At 39.1% G+C, this 23,794-nt stretch overlaps 2 protein-coding genes across 2 annotated transcripts; one reads left to right on the forward strand and one right to left on the reverse strand.

The window, feature by feature from the left end:
* The first annotated feature begins 3,173 nt into the window (after positions 1-3,173).
* LOC112786210 (uncharacterized) lies at positions 3,174-4,142 on the forward strand. The gene is made up of 3 exons (XM_025829614.1): positions 3,174-3,420; positions 3,531-3,860; positions 3,991-4,142. Exons 1-3 carry the CDS (start codon positions 3,174-3,176, stop codon positions 4,140-4,142), a joined length of 729 nt encoding a protein of 242 aa, XP_025685399.1.
* Positions 4,143-14,753: 10,611 nt separating this feature from the next.
* LOC140183176 (uncharacterized) lies at positions 14,754-19,814 on the reverse strand. Its single transcript, XM_072231198.1, has 8 exons — positions 18,627-19,814; positions 17,871-17,946; positions 17,671-17,816; positions 17,381-17,529; positions 17,176-17,230; positions 16,511-16,595; positions 16,001-16,407; positions 14,754-14,759 (listed from the first exon to the last, which is right to left on the reverse strand). Exons 1-8 carry the CDS (start codon positions 19,812-19,814, stop codon positions 14,754-14,756), a joined length of 2,112 nt encoding a protein of 703 aa, XP_072087299.1.
* Between the last annotated feature and the right edge of the window lie 3,980 nt (positions 19,815-23,794).

Genomic DNA, 23,794 nt, shown 5'->3' on the forward strand with positions numbered 1-23,794 from the left:
CAAACTCTAACCATTAGCTCTTCTGCAGAAATGGACCGTGTTCAAGATGCGATTAGGGATCAAATTATTAATCACATGCAGTAGAAATAATAGTGTTCTTATGTACTAATTTTGTATAAGATATTATTTTTTATGTATTTCATTAGTGTTTTATCTTTTAATTTAATATTGATTAGTGTTTTTATGTATTAAAATATATTTTGTCAATTTTTATATGTTACTTTAATTTAGTAAGTAAATATTAACTTTATTATAAAATGAATTAATAAGATTTATTCAAATATCTAAAGTAAAATAATAGAATAATATAAAAAATTATTTTAATTGATGTCTCTTTTAGTAATTTTTCATCTAAAAGTAATTTCGAGTAGTATAGTCCAAACAACATTTACTTTATTATAATCCATTTTGACATAAAGATTGCCAAACATAAATCACGTTAACACAAACTTACTTTTCATCAAAATCAAGTTTGCAAAATCAATTATATACAAACTCCCATTTACAAACTGTAATCTAAACACACACTTAGTTATCCAAACATGAAATTAAGGGCATCTGAGGACCACAAAATAAAACATGTCAGAGAATGGAAGTTTACCTCCCTATATCGATAATCTTCGGGCATGACAGTTGCTTCAATCTAATATAAGATGAGAATAAACATATCAATACGAAATCATAATTGAAGCAGAACATTCTGCAAGCAACAATTTCTGGAAACCGGACCGGACCGGCTGGTTCAACCAAGTTAACCAGAAACCGGTCACCTAGTCGGTCCGGTCCACCAACAGAACCGTCCTACAAAAAACCGATTGAAAAACCGACTGAACCGGTGGTTAACCGGTAAACTGGACGAATCGAGCCGGTTTCTGCAGGTACCGGTTTTCTCTCCTGATAATGAAACGGCGCCGTTTTGCTTTTAAAAAAAAATAAAAAAATAAGAACGCGTGATGAAGGAAACGAGCCCGCCACTTTAGCATACCCTAATCCAGTAATCCCTAATCTGCTAATCCAGGAAGCCTGCCCCCAAGCCTAGCCTCCACCGCCTTGTGCCTCTATTGCCGCCGCGCCGTCTGTCGCACCGACCCCTGTTCGCTCTCAGACTCACCAGTCGCAGGCACACTGTTTCTTCCTCGAGCGTCCATCGTCTTCCTCTTCCCCTGGAGCTGCTGCATGCCTGCATACGAAGGAGGAAGGACAACCGACCTGAATCGAAACCGATGCCGGAGCTAGGGCCACTCACCGTCGCGGGTCACTCATCGTCGGGGTCACTCACCGTCGCGAGTAAGTTTTGGGTTTCTAGCATTGTTTTCAACTTTTCATTTTTTTTCTGGCCTTCTGTTCTTCAGAGTTCATACTTCAGTTCAGTTCTTCTGTTCTTTTTTTAATTTTTTAATTTTTTTTCAGTTTTGTTCTTCTGTTCTTTAGTTCTGGCCTTCTATTTTCTAGCCTTTTTTTATTTTTGATTTTTTTTATATGATTAATCAAATTTTGAATAAATTTATTTCAAATTTGTTGTATGTTGAATTTGTATGTTCAATTCTGCTATGTTCATTTTATTGATTTTTTCAATTATGCTCTGTTGAATGCCTGAATGCCATATGAATTATATGAACTATGATCTATGAACTATGAATTGATATTTGGTCTGGATTCTGGGTTGGTGGCATTCTGAATTTAGATGGAACAGTCACAAAATGATCAATCACAACAACATAATGCTGGACAAGAATCTCAGACAGCTTCCTCTCGAGGAAAATCTGACCCGGCTTGGGAATATTTCACTGTGAAATATGATAAAAATCATAAGGCATAATATACGTGTATCTTTTGTTTGAATACTTATAATGGAGGGGGGATATATAGGATGAAATATCATCTTGCAAAAATACCTGGACAAATCAAAGTATGTAGCAAAGTAACTGAAGAAGTTGAACTTCAATTCAAAAAGATTCTAATGGAAAACAAAAAAAAAATAAGATGAAGAAAAGAAAATTTGAGGAGGAGGCTTATGGTGGGGAAGCACCTGTAGAAGAGGCTGAATTGCCTAACCCTATACAAGCTGCTGTTCCTACAACAACGGGAGACAAAGGAAAGAGAAGAGTTGTAGTAGCTACATAAATTGGAAGTTACTTTAAAGAAAGAACTACTCCAGGATCTCAACCGACTCTGAGAAGTATTTTGGCTAGTAAAGAAATTGTGCACAAGGCTAAGTTGGGACTTGCCAAATGGATTGTTGATGCACGTATTCCTTTCAATGCAATTCAATCACCTTACTTTCAACCTGCATTGGATGGTGTTGCTGCAATTGGACCTAGTTTTAAGGGACCGTCATATGATGAAATGAGAGTTCATTTGCTGGCTGATCTTAAGAGAGAGTGTCAGTTGCTGGTTGAGAAGTATAGGAGCTCATGAAAAAGCACTGGTTGTACACTGATGGCAGATGGGTGGACTGATCAAAGGCAACAAACTTTAATTAACTTTCTAGTTTATTGTCCTGCTGGTATGTCATTTGTTAAGACTGTTGATGCTTCTGATGTGATAAAAACTACCAATGCATTGTTTAATTTGTGCATGTGGTCACTGATAATGCTGCTAATTATGTATCTGCTGGAAAACTTATTCATGAAAAATACCCAAATATATTTTGGTCTCCTTGTGCTGCCCATTGTATCAATCTTATTTTGAAAGATATTGCAAGTATTCGTCATATATCTGACCTTGCTTCCCGTGCTTCAAAAGTGACTGTGTTTGTCTACAATCATATGATCTTATTGTCTTGGCTTAGAAAAAGAAAAAGTTGGACAGAAATTGTTCGACCAGGAGTCACACGTTTTGCCATTGTTTTCATTACTTTGAAAAGTATATATGATCACAAGGAAGATTTGCAGACATTGATGGTAGACAAATATTTTACTTCTCATAAGTTATCCAAAAGTGCTAATGGAAAGATTGTTAGCTCAATTGTCTTGGACAACAAATTTTGGCAAGACTATCTTACCACTATGAAAATTGTTAGTCCTCTAATTAAGTTGTTGAGGCTTGTTGATGCTGATGAAAAACCCTCTTTGGGAATCGTGTATGAAGGCATGCAATGAGCAAAAAATGCTATCAAGACCATGTTCAGAAATCGGAAAGATGCTTATACGCCATACACGAGTATCTTGAAAATGAGGTGGGATAAGCATTTGAAGCGTGATCTCCATGCGGCAGCGTATTTTTTAAATCCGGGCATTTTCTACAGTGAGGGTTTTGTTGAGAAGGCAAATGTTTTGAGATCTTTACTTGATTTGCTTGATGTTGAAACACTTTGTGATGACTCAGTTGCTGCAATACAAGAGATACATCTGTATCGAGATTGTAAAGAAAGTTTTGGGAGGGAAAGTGCTAAGAGAGCGGCATCAAGACTCGAACTTGGTAAGTTATTTGACTTATTTCATATCCAAGTTCAGTTTAGTTTCAAATTTTATTATGTTGGGTGATAATTGGTAAACATTAAAAAGTATTTGATTTTTATATCTACGTAGGTGAATGGTGGAGGCTACACGGTGGGAGTGCTCCTAATTTGCAAAAAGTGGCAGTCCGTCTTCTTCATCAAACCTCTTCTTCATCTGGATGTGAGAGGAACTGGAACCTTTTTGAACAAATCTATTCAAAGAGGAGGAACCGATTAGAGCATCAAAGGCTAAGTGACATTGTTTATGTCACCTATAACCTACGCCTTCAATCTAGGTTGCATCGAAAGAAGAGGAATTATGACCCAATTGACATTCAAAGCATTGACACAGTAGATTTTTGGGTAATGGCAGATGAGGATGATCCTGAATTTACTAATGGAGATGTTGAAGGCATTGAAAGTTTATATACACTGATAATACTATGCCTTCGTATCCTAATGGTGAGTGACATAGCAAACTTTGTTTCCTTCCATAAAGATACATGTCATTAACATTGATTTCTTATTGAGTTTTCTTTCTATTTTATTAGATGGTGGAGACATGGAAGTTGAAGTGAATATGCCTGATGTTGTAATTGAATCCTCAAATACTTCTTTTGGTGGTATTTCTGAAGATGCTAGCTTTGGATTACCTGTTTATGATGGAGACATCGGAACACTTAATGATGATTATGACTTCTGATGAGTAGTGTTTTTGTTTAGTTGAAGTATTGTTTGTTGAATATTGTCTCTTTTGGTTGCAAAACATTGTGTTTGTCATTTGTCATTTATGTGCGTTTTGAATATTGTCATTTGAAGTTGTTTATGACCTTTTAATGATAAATTATGTATTGTTCATTTTGTGAAATTGTTAAATTTTGAATCTTATTAGTTTAAAAATTATTGAATTTAATTTTTTTAAATTATGTATTCAATTTTTTATAATTTTACTCTATATTTAATTAAACTGGTTCAACCACAGTTCAACTACGGTTGAACTATTGAACCAGTCACTTGACCGGTTCGATGACCGGTCCGATTCTCGCAACCTTGGCAAGCAATAACATTCTTGCATCTTGATTGAATAATTGTGTTTATATAAAGAAAAATAAATCAAGTAAAATATCACTTCTATGTGCTTTATTTTAATCAAGCACCTCTTTATCAATTCTCTTCCATGTCCTGGTCATGTCCATCACTGACTTGGAGCATATGGGATAGCAGTACCTGAGCCATATATAAAGTACCAAATGAAGTTACTTGGAGAAGGAGAGATCATAGTTATAGGCCAAACAATCGTTAAACCATTAACATGCTCACGTCTCGCGCTTTAGCATCTCTTTAAAGCATTCACTGTGCTCTCAAAACATTGGGATTGTGATTTGTGAACGTAGTGCTTTCCTTTGGGAAGAAGATTAACAAAGACAACAAGTGAACAACAAGTTGAATTAAAATTGGAAATTATACTTTCCGGAAAAAGAAGAATAATTAGGAAAAAAAACCAGCAGATAAGCTAACCTTGCCATGGCTTTTGGTGATGATGATGTGAGGAAGAAGAAGTAGAGTTGATGCAGTTACTGATATCAATTCTCACCTTATATTATTATATATATAAAAGTTTTTTAATGCTCAATAAGTAAATAAGTAGGAAGCAAGCACATATATTGTATGTTTTCCCTGGCAAAACAATTCAAGACTTACAGCTCATATGGATCTCGTGAATTCGGATTTTTTTCTATATTTTTTTATAATAAAATAAAAAAAATTATTATGTTTTCAAACATGATTTTTAAACTTTAATTCTCTAAATAAGATTTTTTTCTTTGGCATTTAAGCAAGTTCGCCGGAAACTCTATAAAAATTGGTAAGTTCGCCTTACCCTCGGCGAACTCCATAATTTTTATAAAGTTCGCCTAACTCCCGGTGAACTCTACTCAAATTTTTTGAAACACGCACTTTTAATCAATATCATCATTTAGAAAATAGTATATAGATTTACAAACAGTATATAGGAGTACACAACATACATCGACAACAAGCATGGCTTCTTCAAGGATTTTTTAATTATAAATAAAAAAAAGCCATATTTAATAATGACAACCATTGTTATAGTCTTTAAAAATACATAGGTACACCGGAATAAGCCATATTTAACAAGAATTTTTTTAATTATAAACTAAAAAAAAATTCCCAAAAATAACCAGGATTGTTATTCCTGTGTACTTTTGTGTACTCTTATGTACTCTGAAAACGATGATAATGGTTACTATTGTTAACTTTCCAATCTAATATATTTGAAGTGGATTATTTTTGGGAAATAGTTATTTTTTTAATTTATAATTAAAAATTTTTTTTGTTAAATATAGCTTATTCTGGTGTACCTATGTATTTTTAGAGACGATAACAATGGTTGCTGTTCCTATCCTGGCCCAACACTATGGTCCGGGTCCAAATACAGCAAAAGACCAATCTAAAGATTGGCCTTCGTCATCCAACAACCTCCTCAAAAGAGGTCGGACTCAACACAGACTTCTTCCCTAAGAAGTCGGGCTCAAGAGATAGTTGGCAGATAGCACTTATTCAAGTAAGTAACTGCCCCTAAAATCTCTCAACCCACTTCTAGAAGCCATATCTCAATAACCCTAAGATAAAGGGACGATTATCCACCTTCAGAAGTGGAACTACTCCAACGGTGGTTATTGGATCACCACTATAAATATACTGACACCCCTTAGGTATCTCTAAGTTCCAATACTCTCTAAACTTGCTTAAACCCCTTGCTGACTTAGGCATCAGAGTGTCTTTGCAGGTACCACACCCCACTCTCTCACAAACACTAGTCGGACGGCGGCTCTCAGACACAAGGCAAGTCGGAGACCACCTCCTTTTTGACACTTGGGCCAATTCTTCAAGCCCAATCCACATATTTCCGGTTACCCACGTAACATTGGCGCCATTGCCGGGGACCTGGAGATTAACCCATGATGGTGGATGACTTAAACGAAGATGGAAACACAGCGTCCGATTCTGAGCAAGAGAATCAAGACGCTGGTAACAACGACAAAGCCATAGTCACTCACTAAGGGGTGACCACCCAATACAAGGAAGGTCCCTCCGGAGTAAAAGACCAAGGGGAACCCCCTCTGAGGGGCACGAATCAGGAAAGGATGGACAATCCCATGCAACCGATCTAATGGGATTGTTCTACGGCCATTAAGGGCGGCTGGAATAGTTAGAACAAGAACTGGAGCGATAGCGAGAGGTGGAGAGAAACTTGAGGAGGGGGGTCGAGCGACGAAAGGAGCTTGAAGAAAAGCTCTTGAGATTAGAATCTGCTCTCCGAAGTCGGAACTCTCGCAGTGATCGAGAAGATTCTCCCTTGGGTGGGGGGAAGACCTGTTTAGTGAGGACATAATGAGGGCAAAAATTCCAAGGAACTTCAAAAGCCCCGATATGGACTATACGACGGGACTACTAATCCAAAGTATCACCTAAGCAACTTTAAAAGTCGAATGTACATAGCCGACGCTTCTGATGCTACTCCCTGTAAGGCCTTTTCGACGACCTTGACAAAAACAGCGATGAAGTGGTTCGATAGCCTTCCCCCCAGGTCGGTTACCAGTTTCGACGACCTCTCCCGAAAGTTTCTCATGTGATTTTCAGTCCAGAAGAACAAAGTAAAGCACGCGCCAAGTCTCCTAGGAGTGAAACAGGAGATCGGAGAACCTCTAAGAGACTACATGGAACAGTTCAACAAAGCGTGCTTAGAAATTCAAGACCTACCTACAGAGGCAGTGTTTATGGGCCTAGTAAATGGACTCTGAGAAGGCCCCTTCTCCTAGTCCATCTCGAAAAGGCACCCGACTTCTTTAAGTGATGTACAGGAAAGAGCTGAGAAGTACATCAACATGGAAGAAAACGCCAGGCTGCGAGAGCCGAGTTGGCAACCTGGGCACTCTCACTCATCGAAAGAGAAAGAGAGAGAGCCCAAGAAAAAAGAAGAAGTCGGCCCTGAAAGGCCTAGGAGATATCACTCCTATACTCCTCTACGAGTTTCCCTACTCGATGTCTACAGGGAAATTTGTCACACTGAAAAGCTACCTCCTCCTCGGCCCATCAAAAACAAGAAAGGGGGAAGTCGTGGCGAATACTATGAGTACCATAAGCTGTATGATCACTCAACAAATGAGTGTTACGACCTAAAAAATGTGATAGAAAAGCTAGCCAGAGAAGGTCGGCTTGACAGATATGTCATAGAAAGGTCGGACCATCATGGTAAGAGAAAGCGAGATGAGGAGGACCGAAGAGATCCACCACCACAGACCCCGGAAAGACACATACATATGATCTCAGGAGGGTTTGTTGGGGAGGTCTCACCAAGTCATCTCGCAAGAGACACCTGAAGGAAGTCTACCAGGTCGGAGGCGAATCGCCCGACCTCCCAACCATCTCTTTAACCAAAGAAGATGGGCAGGGCATTGTTCCCGGACATGATGATCCGGTAGTAATCACTATGATTCTCGCCAATGCCCATCTACACAGAACCCTGGTAGATCAGGGGAGCTCGGACGACATCCTGTTCAAACCAGCGTTTGACAAACTAGGATTGGATGAGAAAGAATTAAGGGCTTACCCTGATACTCTATATGGACTGGGGGATACACCAATAAAGCCACTAGGATTCATACCCTTACACACAACTTTTGGAAAGGGGATGAAATCCAAGACTCTGAGTATCGACTTTATAGTCGTCGTCGTGGGTTCGGCCTATAATGCTTTAATAGGCAAAACAACCCTAAACCGGCTCGGAACAGTGGTATCCACCCTCCACCTTTGCATGAAATTCCCAACGCCAGAGGAAATTGCCACCATCAAGGGAGATCAGAAACTGGCAAGAAAGTGCTACAATGAAAGCCTAAACCTGAGGGAAAAAGGCAAGGAGGTTCACACCATTGAGCTCGGAGGAGTCCAAGCTAAAGAAGAATTACGACCACAACCAGGGGGGAAAACCGAAGAGGTACAGGTCGGAAAGGAGGAAGAAAAAAATACCAACATAGGAGCCAACCTGAAAGAAGATTTGAAGCCAAAGCTTATAAGGCTCCTACAAGAAAATTCCGACCTCTTTGCTTGGAAGGGCTCAGACATGCCAGGAATAGATCCCGAGCTCATGTCGCATAAACTGTCGGTGTACCCTGGGTCACGACCCGTTCAGTAGAGAAGACGAAAGCTCGGACTTGAACGAGCTCAAGTGGTGGAAGAACAAATACAAGCCCTCCTAGAAGCCGGCTTCATCAAAGAGGTCAAATATCCGGCTTGGCTAACAAATGTGGTGCTAGTCAAGAAGCAAAACGGCAAGTGGAGGATGTGCGTCGACTACACCGACTTGAACAAGGCGTGTCCAAAAGACCCATATCCATTCCCAAATATTGATACCCTAGTAGATTCCAGGTCGGGATATCAATACTTGTCGTTTATGGATGCATACTCGGGATACAACCAAATTCCGATGTACAAGCCGGATCAAGAAAAACATCTTTCATCACGCCTCGAGCGAACTATTACTATGTGGTTATGCCTTTTGGGTTAAAAAATGCAGGAGCCACGTATCAAAGGCTGATGAATAAGGTGTTCGCACCTCACCTTGGAAGTCTAATGGAAGTATATGTAGATGACATGCTAGTAAAAACCAAGGATGAGGCCGACCTCTTGACTAACCTCTCGAAAGTCTTTAACACTATTAGGATGCACGTGATGAGATTGAATCCCGCAAAGTGCACCTTCGCGGTGGAGTCTGGAAAATTTTTGGGATTCATGCTAACACAAAGGGGGATTGAAGCCAACCCTGACAAGTGTAGAGCAGTCCTAGAAATGAAAAGCCCGACTTGCTTAAGGGAGGTCCAGCAATTGAATGGCCGACTTGCAGCTCTCTCCAAGTTCTTGACAGGATCAGCATTAAGATCCCTACCACTTTTCTCTATACTAAGGAAACGATGCCAGTTCGAATGGACTCCAGAATGCGAAGAAGCATTCTAGGAGTTCAAAAGGTTTTTAAGCCAACCTCCAATTTTGACCCGACCTAATGTTGGGAAAGAACTCGTCCTGTATTTGTCCATAGCCGAAAAAGCTGTAGCATCAGCTCTAATACAGGAAGATGAAGTCGGGCAGCATCCTGTGTACTTCACCAGCAAAGTCCTACAAGGCCCCGAATTAAGGTATCAAAACTCGAGAAGTTTGCATATGCCTTATTATTAGCCTCTCGAAAGCTACGGCCTTATTTTCAAGCACATACAGTAAAGGTCTGAACAAACCAGCCCATGAAGCAAATTCTTCAAAAAATGGACATTGCGGGTAGAATGGTTCAATGGGCTATAGAACTATCCGAGTTCGACCTTAAGTACGAAACTCGGACTGCAATTAAAGTCCAATGCCTCACCGACTTCGTAGCAGAGTATGCAGGAGATCAAGAGAAAGCCTCCACCGCATGGGAGCTATAAGTGGATGGCTCTTCCAACAAGGTCGGAAGTGGTGCAGGCATAATATTGGTCAACCAAGAGGGAACTCAAATAGAAGTATCCCTCAAATTTGAATTCCCAGCCTCTAACAACCAGGCAGAATATGAAGCCTTGATCGCTGGATTGAAGCTAGCAGAGGAAGTCAGTGCGACCAAAGTACTTGTGTTCAACGACTCTCAGGTGGTGACCTCCTAAGTAAATGGAGAGTACCATGCTAAAGATCCTAATATGAAGAGGTACTTAGATAAATCATTGGAATATCTTAGGTGGTTCTCAGAGACCGAGGTCAAACACATAACTCGGGATCTCAATAGCAGAGCAGGGTAGAGTAGGACTCAAAAGGCCCAATCCAAAGATTTGCCTTTGTCATCCAACGACCTCCTCAGAAGAGGTCGGACTCAACACAGACTTCTTCCCTAATAATTCGGGCTCAAGAGATAGCTAGTAGATAGCACTTATTCATGTAAGTAACGGCTCCTAAAATCTCTCAACCCACTTCTAGACTCCATATCTCAACAACCCTAAGATAAAAGGACGGTTATCCACCTTCAGAAGTGGAACTACTCCAACGGTGATTATTGGATCACCACTATAAATACACTGACACCCCTCAGGTATCTCTAAGTTCCAATACTCTCTAAACTTGCTTAAACCCCTTGCTGACTTAGGCATCGGAGTGTCTTTGCAGGTACCACCCCCCACTCTCTCGCAAACACTAGTCAGACGGTGGCTCTCAGACACAAGGCAAGTCAGAGACCACCTCCTTTTTTACGCTTGGGCCAATTCTTCAATCCCAAGCCACATATCTCCGGTTACCCATGTAACAATTGTCATTGTTAAATATGGCTTATTTTTTTAATTTATAATTAAAAAAATCCTTAAAGAAGCCATGCTTGTTGTCCGTATATTTTTGTGTACTCCTATATACTATTTATAGATCTATATACTATTTTCTAGACTATGATATGGATTAAAAGTATGTGTTTCAAAAAACTTGAGTGGAGTTCGCCGGGGGGTTAGGCGAACTCTATAAAATTTATAGAGTTCACCGGGGGTAAGGCGAACTTGCCAATTTTTATAGAGTTCGCCGGGGGTCCGGCGAACTTGCTTAAATGCCAAAAAAAAATCGTATTTGAGAAATTAGGTCCAAAAATCATGCTTGAAAAAATAATAATTTTTTTTATTTTATTATTGAAAAAATCCCTCCTGAATTCTATTCTTTCAATTGAAGAAAAGGAAGATGCAGTTCTGACTTTGTAAGTACAATAACTGTTCTCCTCTAAAGCAGCCATTGTTACTTACTATACTCAGCAATCTTTTACAATGTTACTAGACCTGCAAGGGTTGAATTCAATTTCATCTCATTACTCAATCGTAAAATACTATAATCTTTCATCAAATAATCCTGCAGAATTCTACACAAAATGCATGGAATGAAAAAATCCAATCAAAGATTCTACACAAGGCTATTGAAAACGGATGAAATTTTCTATAAGGAATTCCCTATGCAAAGCTAGATTCTACATTAACAAAAGTAAAATAAACAACAAATTGATAAATTCAAAGTATAAATTCACCAAAATAAATGTCAAATCAAATAGGAACCCTACCAAACCACAGTTACTAGCAGAAAAGATGAAAATTCAATAAGTAAATCGAATCTCCAAATCAAGAATAATTGATTATGCTAACTAAGTTTCAGTAATATTGATACAATTGTTATTAAAAAATGCAAATTCAGAATTTCATGATTAAAATACTAAATACAAAAACTGCAAAAATAAATATAAGAGGTGACAGCGACGGGTTCTAGCGACAAGCTCATAGCGACGACGACCGGCAATGATGTTACAACAATGAGTCTGCGGAAGAAGAAGAACTTACATGCAGATTCACAAATCACAATGTGATAGAGTGATAGAGAGAGACAGAAAGAGTGAAAGAGAGAGAATGAGAGAGAGGAACTTACATGAAGAGGATGGCACGACGGTGGGCTCCGCAGCGGATTCAACTCTCAGGTCTCTACTCTCAGGCATTGGAGAAGAAAAAGAAGCCTCACTCAACTCTGATTCTCTGAAGGTTTGGGTTAATTTTAGGAGAATTCAGTAAAACGAGGGATGCAGGAAGCAAAACGTGAGCGTATTTTTTGTTGATAAAAATCGACAGTAATTTCGTCCATTTTAGCTAAAACAAAAATAAAAAAACTTAGCTGTTTATTTTATATAATAAATTTATACCACTTATTTAATTTTAAAAAAGAGATCTCTATCGTCTAAATTTTTCGACGACAAAAATGTCGATATTATAATTATTAAAAATTAAAATAGACAATTAATCCGTTGATTTAAAAAAAAACTCTCACCCACTGTTTCGTCAGTAATGTGATGATAATATTAAAATGTTAGAAGGTTATCAAAATAATAAACGATATGGTCGTCGATTTTAATATTTTACTAGTGTATGTTTCCGTACCCTGTATAGGATAATACATAAAATCAGGGACGGACATACCGAGAGGCGAGTGTAGGCCTCAGACTCCCCCAATTTTTTTTAAAAAGTTAATAGTAATAAATTATTAAGTATGATTTAATTTTTTAAAAAAATTATTTAGTATTTAGTCTAGTATAAATAAAAGTCTATTCCAACCTAAATATTAATGATTTCTAATATTTAAAAAGTAAGTAATAATATTAAAAAAATTTGAAAAAAATATTATTACTAATAATTTTTACTTAAATAAAATTTTTCAAATCCCATAAAGTGGATTCTTTTTCTTCTTGTGACCGTCCTTCTTAATTCATTTGGTATTAATTCTCTTTGTTTCAACTGCTACACTGAGAGATTTTTTTCAGTTATGAATATTGTGAAGAATAACTCAGAAACAAAAGGAAAGATGAATTTTTTGCTAATTGTGTTTTAATTATATTAAAAAGAAAATTTCTGAAAAATTTGACATAGATTCTATTATTGATGAATTTTATAATACAAAGAATCGACCACTTTTTTAGTAAAAAGTACACACATATTTTTGTACTTTAAAATATATTCTCTATCGGTATATTTTTGTAATACATCTTACATTATATAATTTTTTGTATAATTTTTTAATATTATATATGTTATTGGCCCTCTGATAATATTTCTGGATCCGTCCCTGCATAAAATTATATAAAAAAATTTATTAAAAAATTAAATAAAATATATACAGTAATTATTATTATAAATATTTTACAAAGTTATAATTAAAATCAAATGCTCAGGATTTTTAATATTAAAATATTAAAAATAATTAGTATTTGTCTTAATCAATTTGAGTTTGTTGAGTGATCATCTCACTCGTCCGCTTAAACAACTATTAGGAGTTAGAATCTCGCCTTTTGTGTGTAGCAATCTATTGGCTAGCTTAAACCCTTAATAATTGGAGTATCAATACATAGATAGACTTGGCAAGAGTACCCAAATACGCAGGTACCCGACCCGTCCATACCCGGTTGAGAGGGTAATAACTTACCCCGAGTCGGGCAGATTTTGCTCAGGACAGGCCATGGTCGGGTTTAATGTGTACTCGCCCTGGATATATACATATAAACACTTTTTAGGAATTAGAATTTGCCTCACATCACAGATTCAATGATTCACAGCTTCAGTCCATACTCTATAGCCATGCAAGAGAAACTCAGTCATCCTCACCCAGAGTCTTCTTCTTTTCTGCTTATTCACAAAAAACCTCATAGCTCCCGTCATCGTTGTTGCTGAGCCCATCGCTGCCTACCCTTTCACAGCTCATGTCGCCATCGCTGCTTATCCCGTTACTGTTGCTGTTGAGCCCGTTGCCACATTTCTCTTGTCGAGTCCATTTTCTCAAGGTAAATTCCTCTCTCTCTCTCTCTCTCTCTCTCTCTCTCATTGTGAGTCTGTTAAGTTCTTCTCTTCTTCTTCCACAGACTCAGCTTAGTTGCCGTCGCTATGAGCCCGGGCATTACTGTTGCAGTTTTATCTAAGTTTGTCACCGAATAAAATAGAATTTTTATTCAAGTTGGACCAGTTGAAAATAGGTATGCATGAGATCATTTTTGCATGTAATTTTTGAATTTTCTCATCCAAATTTGATCTATGTGGTTGAGTATTTTAGTGTGGCGATCTGATAAGCGGATAAATGCCGGTCAAGAATTATCAAAAGTATTTTTCCAAATTAACGTTGCAAGTACAGTCTTGACCGGCGATATTTTCGCTGTTGAATTTAAAATGTGTCACAAGTGAAATAGATAATCAGGAGTAAAATCCCAGGTCGTTTTCCCTAGGAGTTGACACAAGATGCGAATTATTGGTTAATATTTTTCTGGAGATTTTTTTTGAGCTTGAGAATAAAAAAAATAAATAACTAGAAATTAAAGTAATGAATAATTAGCAAGAGTTGTAAAATAATCAATATAAAAAGCCTTGGTTAGGGGGTGAGAATTGGAAATTCTATCTTTATTATCTTTCCCAAGAGTGATGGTAAAAGCTCATTACTCTCATTTAGTTATCCTCTAACAAGTGAAGGATAGTCAAGTGAAACAATTAACCTTAGCTCACAAGTCCTAGTTACTTCGTAGAGAAAAACTAGGGTTGGTGAGTTTCTGGCTAATTAGTAATTTTCAATTACAAATTAATACTTGAGTGCAACAATTCAAGTGGCTCCAATTATCAACCCCCAACCAAGCAAGGAAATCTACTCCATGATATTAGATGACATTTTCTCAAACACTTGGTGAGCAAAGATAAAAGACATGATAATAAATAGGAAAATGATTCAATTCAAATTACCCCTGAAAATAATTAACAAGAACAAAATAAGCAATAGCACTAGATGTGGAAATAACTCGATGCATTAACAAAATTCAATCATAACAAGATCCAAACATGAATTCAAACTAATCAAATGTAAAAGAGTAATAGAGGAACTAGAGAAGAAAACTATAAGGAAGATGACTCCAATTGAAGGTAGCAGCAGCTCTCTCAAGATCCAATTCAAAGAAAATCTAAGAATGCCAAAAACCCTAGAGAGAAGTAGGAGTTTCTCTCACTAGAATTCAAAACTAATAAAAACTTAAGCTAAAGTGTGTAGTGTCCCCAGTCTCAGCTCCATCCCAGCCTCTAGTATGCATTTTTGGACTTGAAACTGGGTCCAAATCAGCCCAGAAATTTCCCCTAGCGAGTTCTGTTAATTGCAGCACGTGACACTCGTCACGCATACGCGTCAGCCACGCGTACGCGTCAGTGGGCTCTGCACAAGGTCATGCGTACGCATCAGTCACATGTACGCGTCAGTGAAAAATGGCTTGATCATGCGTACGCGTAAACGTCGTCCACGCGTACGCGTGGAGTATGAAAAATGAAGGTGACGCACACGCGTCATCTACGTGTACGCGTGATGGTGAGTCGCGTTACCCGCATGGTCTCGGCACAACATTCTGTTCGAGCCATGCGGGAGCACAGTGTCAGCATCATGAAAGCACAAATTTTGGGGACGGGGGCGACGCGTACGCTTCCCCCACGCGTACGTATGGGCAGCGTCGCATCCTGGCACCCCTCCAGCACGAATTCAGCACAACAGGCCACGCGTACGCGTGACTAGTGCCCGTGCCCTTTGCCCCCTTCTCGTATGGCCCCAGCACAACATTCTGTTTGGTCGTGCAGGCGCGTCGTTCCAGCACTGTTTTTGCGTGGTGCATATTCGGGGGTCTCACGCGTGTGCTTCAGCCATGTGCATGCATGACATGCTTTTTTTTTTTGAATAAGAAGAGAAGGTACTTAAGCATGATTCAGGTATCTAAATAAATAGAAAAGTATAAAAACACTTGAAAAGTAAGGTAACAAGAGATGTAACTAGGAAGATCGTACCATGGAGGGTTGTCTCCCACCTAGCACTTTTCTTTAACGTCCTTAAGTTGGACGGTCGATGAGCTCGCTTCTCTTCCTTGGCTGGGTCTTTCAAGAGAAAGATCTCCAGCTCCTTGTTGTTTTTTGCCATTGCACCATGATACAGTTTCAGACGATGACCATTAACCTTGAAGAATGTGGGGCTTGAGGGATGACTTAGGTGGACAACTCCATACAGTTCAACCTTCTCCACCACGTAGGGTCGATCCCACCTTGATCTCAGTTTGCCCGGCATTAGTCTCAACCTTGAGTTATAGAGAAGAACTTGATCCCCAGCTCTAAACTCTCTTCTCTTGATGTTCTGATCATGCACCGCCTTCACCTTTTCCTTGTAGAGCCTTGAGTTCTCATAAGCCTCTATCCGAATGCACTCCAGTTCTTCCAGTTGCAATTTACTTTCAACTCCGGCTCCTCCCAATCCTGAGTTACACTCCTTTACAGCCCAATAAGCCTTGTGTTGCACTTCTACCGAAAGGTGACAAGCCTTTTCGTAGGCAAGCCGGAATGGACTCATGCCGATCGGTGTCTTGTAAGCTGTCCAGTAAGTCCATAGCGCATCTCCAAGCCTAGAGCTCTAATCCCTCTTATGGGGTTTAACAATCTTCTCGAGTATGCACTTGATCTCTCTATTAGATACCTCGGCTTGGCCATTTGTTTGGGGATGATAAGTCGTCGCCACCTTGTGCATGATGCCATGTTTCTTCATCAAACCTGTCATTCTCCTGTTATAAAAATGAGAGCCTTGATCACTCACGATTGCTCGTGGTGATCCAAAGCGGCAAATAATATTATTCCTAACAAAAGAGACAACCACGTTAGCATCATCAGTACGGGTAGGAATTACTTTCACCCATTTAGAAACATAATCAACAACTAACATAATATATAAGAAACCATTCGAGTTTGGAAAGGGACCCATGAAGTCATACCCCAAACATAAAAAATCTCACAAAACAACACGTGTTGTTAGGGCATCTCATCCCTCTTGGATATGTTTCCAAACCTTTGGCATTGGTGGCAAGAATTACAGAAAAGATTTACATCCTTAAAGAGTGTGGACCACTAAAATCCGCAATCTAAGATTTTTCTTGCAGTTCTTTGAGGGCCAAAGTAGCCACCACTTTCAAAAGAGTGGCATGCCTTTAAGATAGACTGGATTTCGGATTGTGGAACACACCTCCTAATTATTTGGTCAGCACCACATCTTCATAAATATGGGTCATCCCATATGTAATACTTGGACTCGCTCTTGAGCTTGTCCTTTTGATGTTTAGAAAAATATGGAGGAAAGGTCTGACTAACCAAATAATTAGCAATGGGTGCATACCAAGGAACTACCTTGGATATTGCTTGCAAGCTGTAAAAGGGAAATGCATCATTGATAGGAGTGGAGTCACTTTTTATATGCTCTAGGCGACTCAAGTGGCCCGCCACTAAATTCTAGGAACCATTCCTATCCTGGATCTCTAAATGAAATTCTTGCAATAGCAATATCCAACAGATTAACCTTGGTTTCGACTCTTTCTTTGCTAGTAAATACTTTAATGCTACATGGTCTGAATATACTACCACCTTGGTTCCAAGTAAATAAGCCCTAAATTTATCCAAGACAAATATAATTGCTAAAAGTTCCTTTTCAGTGGTAGTATTATTAGACTGGGCACCATCAAGTGTTTTAGAAGCATAAGCAATAATATAAGGATCCTTACCTTCACGCTGAGCAAACGGCGCTCCTACTGCATAGTTAGATGCATCGCACATAATTTCGAATGGCCTACTCCAGTCAGATCCTCTCACAATAGGAGCTTGGGTCAAGGCATTCTTTAGCTTATCAAATGATTCCGTGCATTCTTCATTCCAAGAAAACTCTGCATCCTTTTGCAACAGTTGAGAAAGGGGTAGTGCAACCTTACTGAAGTCGTTGATGAACCACCGGTAGAAACCTGCATGACGAAGAAAAGAATGGACTTCCCTCACAGAAGAGGGGTAAGGTAAACCAGAAATAACATCAACCTTTGCAGGATTGACGGATATACCAGTATCAGAAACAATATGACCTAGAACAATACCTTGCTTTACCATAAAGTGACATTTTTCAAAATTAAATATAAGATTTGAGCTAGCACATCTTTCTAATACTCTAGCAAGATTATCCAAGCAAAGATTGAAAGAATCACCATAGACACTAAAATCATCCATAAATACTTCCATACAATGCTCTAGAAGATCCGAGAAGATACTTATCATGCATCTTTGAAACGTAGCCGGTGCATTACATAAACCGAAAGGCATTCTTTTATATCCATACGTTCCAAAGGGGATGTAAAAGTAGTTTTCTCTTGGTCTTCTGAAGCAATATGGATCTGAAAATAACCAGTATAGCCATCTAAAAAGCAATAATGTGATTTACCTGATAGGCAATCAAGCATTTGATCGATGAAGGGTAGTGGATAGTGATCCTTGCGAGTGGCCAAGTTCAAGCGCCTGTAGTCGGTGCACACTCTCCATGAATTCTGCACTCTTGTGGCCATGAGTTCCCCATTCTCATTCTTGACTATGGTGACACCGGACTTCTTCGAAACCACTTGTACTGGGCTAACCCATTCACTATCTGATATTGAATAGATAATATCGGCTTCAAGTAGTCGGGTCACTTCTTTCTTCACAACTTCTAGAATTGTGGGGTTCAACTGCCTTTAAGGTTGACGGATAGGCTTGGCTCCCTCCTCTAGAAAAATGTGGTGCTCACAAACTTGAGGGTTTATACCAACTATGTCTGTCAAACTCCACCCAATAGCTTTCTTGTTTCTACGTAGTACATTAAGCAATCGCTCCTCTTGTTGGGAAGTAAGCTCCTTTGCAATCACTGGGAGCTTTTGATTGTCTTCAAGATAAGCATACTTGAGGTGAGGTTGAAGGAGCTTCAACTCCATATTCAGCCCATGGCTTGGCACTTGATTATCTGGTAGCACAGGAGGTGGCAAGGTGTTTTCAGCATATTCAGGGGGTTTCTCCACACTTGCACCTTGAACCATGTTCTTCTCATCAACTGTCTCCTGGTGGACTTTGGCCATAATTTCATCAATAATATCACACCGAAAGATATCATGGTTTTCCGTCGGATGCTTCATAGCTTCATCAAGGTTAAAACTCACTGTTCTTCCATCTATTTCAAAGGAATAGGTACCCGAAAAGGCATCCAATTTAAACCGAGAGGTCTTCAAGAACGGCCTCCCAAGCAAGATAGACGATGGTCTTCCTGAGTCATTAGGGGGCATCTCAAGAATGTAGAAATCAATAGGAAAAATCAACCCCTTAATGCTCACCAAGACGTCTTTCGCAATGCCAACCACAGAAATTATGTTTTTATCTGCTAAAATAAAATGGGTTGCCGACTTTTTCAATGGTGGGAGCTTCAATGCATCATATACAGATAAAGGCATAATGCTGACACAAGCACCTAAGTCACACATGCAATCAACAAACTGTATACCACCTATAGTGCAAGTAACCATACAAGGACCGGGATCACCACATTTCTCCGGTATAGCACCCATCAAAGCAGAAATCGAGCTACCCAAAGGAATAGTTTCTAAATCATGAATCTTCTCCTTATTCATGCACAAATCCTTTAGAAACTTAGCATACTTAGGAACCTGATGAATAGCATCAAAAAGGGGAATATTTACCTCAACCTTTTTGAAGATATCCATCATCATGGGATCTATCTTTCCTTGCTTTTTAGTCCTCCTAGCTAGGTGTGAAAAAGGAATGAGAATGACCTCTTTTAAAACATTGTCTTCCTTAGAAACTCCATCCTTTAGTTGAGCAACTTCTTCTTCAACCGCCTCTTGTACCTCATCCTCGTCTTCCACATCTTCTACTTCAACAACGTCTTCATCCTGAGTGGCTTGGTGATGCACCACTATTTGGTGGTGCATTCTATGCTGAATTTAGGGGATTTTATCACCCTTTTCCCATATTTATCCACTAAAATAGCATGGTTTTATATATTCTCCCTAATTTGCGCTTAAGAGTGAAAAGATGCTTTTTAGGCCCTTAATTGGTTAGTTTTAATTCACCTTTGATTCCACTAGATGCCTTAATGTGTTTGTTGAGTGATTTCAGGTTGAAAAGGCTAGGAATGGATCAAAGGAGTGAAGAGAAAAGCATGCAAAGTGGAGAAATCATGGAAAATCAAGGATTTGGAATGCACTCATCGACGCGCACGCGCAGCAGATGCGCACGCGTGGAACGCAAATTGCCAAGCGATGCGTACGCATGACCCACGCGTACGCGTCGACGCTCGCACGTGACTTCATTAAAGGCAAAACGTTGGGGGCGAATTCTGGGCTTCTAAGGCCCAAATCCAACTCATTTCTGAGCCTATTATATGCAGAAATCAAGCTTTAGTTGAGGGAGGGAAGTCATAATTGAATTTTGGAGGGAATGCTTTAGTTAGTTTCTAGAGAGAAAAGCTCTCTCTTCTCTCTAGAATTATGATTAGGTTAGATTAGGATTTCTTAGATCTAGGTTAATTTCATGCTTTGATTTACTTTTCCTTTACAATTTCTTGTTCCTCTACCTTTCTTCTCTTAGATTAATGATTTACTTCTTGTAATTCTTTACTTTTATGTTGATGCACTTTTGTTTCTTCTATTTCTCTTTTAATGCAATTTATGATTCATGTTTCTTTATTGTTGAATTGATTTATTGTTGTTGATTTCCTTGCAATTAGTGGTTGTAGATCTATATTCTTGCAATTTTATCTTGCTTTCCTTTTATGCCTTCCAAGTGTTTGACAAAATGCTTGGAAGGATGTTAGAGTAGAATTTTCTCCTCTTGGCTTTGGTTGAGTAATTAGAGACTCTTGAGTTATCAAACTCTTTTGTTGATTGATAATTAAAAGTTACTAGTTGATTTGAATTCCACTAACTCTAGTCTTTCTCTAGGAGTTGACTAGGACTTGAGGAATCAAATTGATTTATCCACTTGACTTTCCTTCATAGTTAGAGGTTGACTAAGTGGGAGCAATGGACAATTGATGTCACAATTGATGATGATAATAAGGATAGGACTTATAGTTCTCATACCTTGCCAAGAGCTTTCTTAGCTATTAGTTTACTTCCTTTGCAATTTACCTTTCATGTCTCTTATCAAAACCCCAAAATATACATCTCATAACCAATAACAAGAACACTTCCCTGCAATTCCTTTGAGAGACGACCCGAGGTTTGAATACTTTGGTTATTATTTTTAGGGGTTTGTTACTTGTGACAACCAAATTTTTGTATGAAAGGATTCTTTGTTGGTTTAGAAGCTATACTTGCAACGAGATTCCATTTGTGAAATTCTAAACCACACAAAAATTCATTCATCACTTGGCTTGAGCTTGGCTCCTCGGGACTCCTCTCTTGCAATATAGTGCCAGACCTCAAGGTGATGACATTGATTCCACCCTTGGGGTTGGATAAAGGTTGAGAGGGAAGTGCACTAGAGCTTGAAGGTTGAGTGTTGGAGGTAGAGGTGGTTCCATCTGGGATATAAGAGCTTGGAGAGTGGAGGTGAGACTGGTGAGGCTAGAGGTAAGTGAATTTTGAAGCTCTTTTTATCCTTGAACAATAGAACAGAGTGTTTCATCTTGGTTGGAGGAAGAAGGAGGGTAGGTAATTTGGGGGCTTGTGGTTGATTGAGTTGAGGTGCTTGAGCTTGCCTTTGGTGAGGTGGTTGGTATCTTTGGCCTTGGTTTTGTTGTTGGTAGGGAGGGTTTTGTTGATATCGGTTTTGTTGGTAATTGTTGTTCTACCTTTGGTTTCCACCATTGTCTTTTCCTCCTTGGTTGTAATTGTCTCTCCATCCTTGGTTGGGATTGTCTTGATAACCTTGATTGTAATTACCACCTTGATTATAGTTACCACCTTGTTGATAGTACCCTTGATTTGGACAGTTGAAATAAGCATTGGTAGCCGCCAAGGTGTTGTTCTCTTGGAGTTGTGGACATTCATCAGTATAGTGAGATTAGCAAGCGCAAATTCCACATACTCTCTGAGGGACTAACTGTTGACATTGTTGTTGTGGAGGAGGTGGAGGTTGTTATTGATTGAGTTGGATTTACTTCAGGATATTGGTCATCTCTCCCAAAGTCTTGGTGAGAGCAGACTCAGTACTATAGGAGACTTCCGCAATAGCCTTGGGATGATTATTCATGTGCCTCGCATGTTGAGTAGACTCGGCTAAATCAGTGATAAGTTGCCATACTTCCGCCATCGTCTTGTACTTTGTCATAGAACCATTACTCGAAGCATCCAAAAGGACCTTATCTTGAGGCCTCATGCCTTGGCAAAAGTAACTAATAAGCACCAACTCGTCAATCCTGTGATGGGGGCATGAATCAAGGAGCTTCCTAAAACATTCCTAATACTCATAGAGTGTCTCTAATTCACCTTGAATGACGCAAGAGATTTCCTTCCTCAATCTATCAGTGACCTCTGGTGGGAAGAATTTGTCCAAAAATTCCCTTCTAATCAAATCCCAATTGGTAACAACAGCTTTGAGTTGAGTGTAGAACCACTCCTTTGCCCTTCCCTCAAGAGAAAATGGGAAGGCATATAACCAAACGGCAACCTCATCCACACCATGCCGCCTAGTAGTTGAACAAGATGTTTGAAAGTCTCTAAGGTGCTTGATGGGCTCTTGAGCGGGTAAACCATGGAATTTAGGAAGTAGATTGATCAATGCGGTCTTTAGTTCGAAATCGGCAGTAAAAATCAGATGACGCACTTGAAATGGTTGGAGAGTGAAATTCAGAGCTCCTGCCTCCTTGAGAGTAATCCTTCTAGGAGCAGCCATAGTATTGGTACCTAAATCAATAGAAGAGACGTCAATAGATTTAGTAGGAGAGGAGTTAGCTTCTTCCTCAAATGATGCTTCGGATTCAACCTCGGTTAAGATTAGTGAATTGGGTGAAACCCTTTTACCACCCTCGGAGGCTAACCGACGCCGAGCTTGCCTAATAAGTGAAACGGTTCTTTCAATTTCAGGATCAAATAGGGCTAAGCTCAGATCCGGTAATGCACGCGTCATTCAATAAAAGAAACATAGAGCTCATGGCAACAAAATATATTAAGCAAAATAACTAATAAATACTACTGATAACCAAAAAACAGACAAATAAAAGATGCAATTATGCAAATATGAAAGTATTTACACCAGCCAATAACTTAGCACACATATGCAACTTCCCGGCAACGGCGCCGAAAATTGATAAGCGGATAAATGCCGGTAAAGTATTACCAAAAGTATTTTTCCAAATTAACGTTGCAAGTACAGTCTTGACTGACGAGATTTCCGCTATCGAATTTAAAATGTGTCACAAGTGAAATAGATAACTGGGAGTAAAATCCCGGGTCGTTTTCCCTAGGAGTTGACATAAGATGCGAATTATTGGTTAGGATTTTCCTAGAGATTTGTTTCGAGCTTGAGAACAAGAAAAATAAACAAAATTTTCGGGCATTAACAAAATTCGATCATAACAAGATCCAAACATGAATTCAAACTAACCAAATGTAAAAGAGTAATAGAGGAACTAGAGAAGAAAACTATAAGGAAGATGACTCCAATTGAAGGTAGCAGCAGCTCTCTCAAGATCCAATTCAAAGCAAAACTAAGAATGCCAAAAACCCTAGAGAGAAGTAGGAGTTTCTCTCACTAGAATTCAAAACTAATAAAAAACTAAGCTAAAGTGTGTAGTGTCCCCAGTCTCAACTCCATCCCAGCCTCTAGTTTATATTTTCGGGCTTGAAACTGGGTCCAAATCAGCCCAAAAATCGCCCCCAGTGAGTTCTGTGAATTGCAGCACGTGACGCTCGTCACGGGTACGCGTCAACCTCGCGTACGCGTTGGTGGGCTCTGCACAAGGTCA

This window comes from Arachis hypogaea, chromosome 20 (genome assembly GCF_003086295.3).
Source record: "Arachis hypogaea cultivar Tifrunner chromosome 20, arahy.Tifrunner.gnm2.J5K5, whole genome shotgun sequence".
Taxonomy (NCBI): domain Eukaryota; kingdom Viridiplantae; phylum Streptophyta; class Magnoliopsida; order Fabales; family Fabaceae; genus Arachis; species Arachis hypogaea.

Bases quoted from the DNA above. Each gene is read 5' to 3' on its own strand.
- LOC112786210 (XM_025829614.1), top strand. From the start codon at position 3,174: ATGAGGTGGGATAAGCATTTGAAGCGTGATCTCCATGCGGCAGCGTAT. The intron at 3,421-3,530 runs GTAAGTTATTTG...ATATCTACGTAG, and splicing joins GGCATCAAGACTCGAACTTG to GTGAATGGTGGAGGCTACAC. The intron at 3,861-3,990 runs GTTTATATACAC...CTATTTTATTAG, and splicing joins AGATGTTGAAGGCATTGAAA to ATGGTGGAGACATGGAAGTT.
- LOC140183176 (XM_072231198.1), bottom strand. From the start codon at position 19,814: ATGCACCACCAAATAGTGGTGCATCACCAAGCCACTCAGGATGAAGAC. The intron at 17,947-18,626 runs GTTTGTGAGCAC...TTTATGGTAAAG, and splicing joins TAGTTGGTATAAACCCTCAA to CAAGGTATTGTTCTAGGTCA. The intron at 16,596-17,175 runs GTTAGTCAGACC...TTTTTATAACAG, and splicing joins CACCCATTGCTAATTATTTG to GAGAATGACAGGTTTGATGA.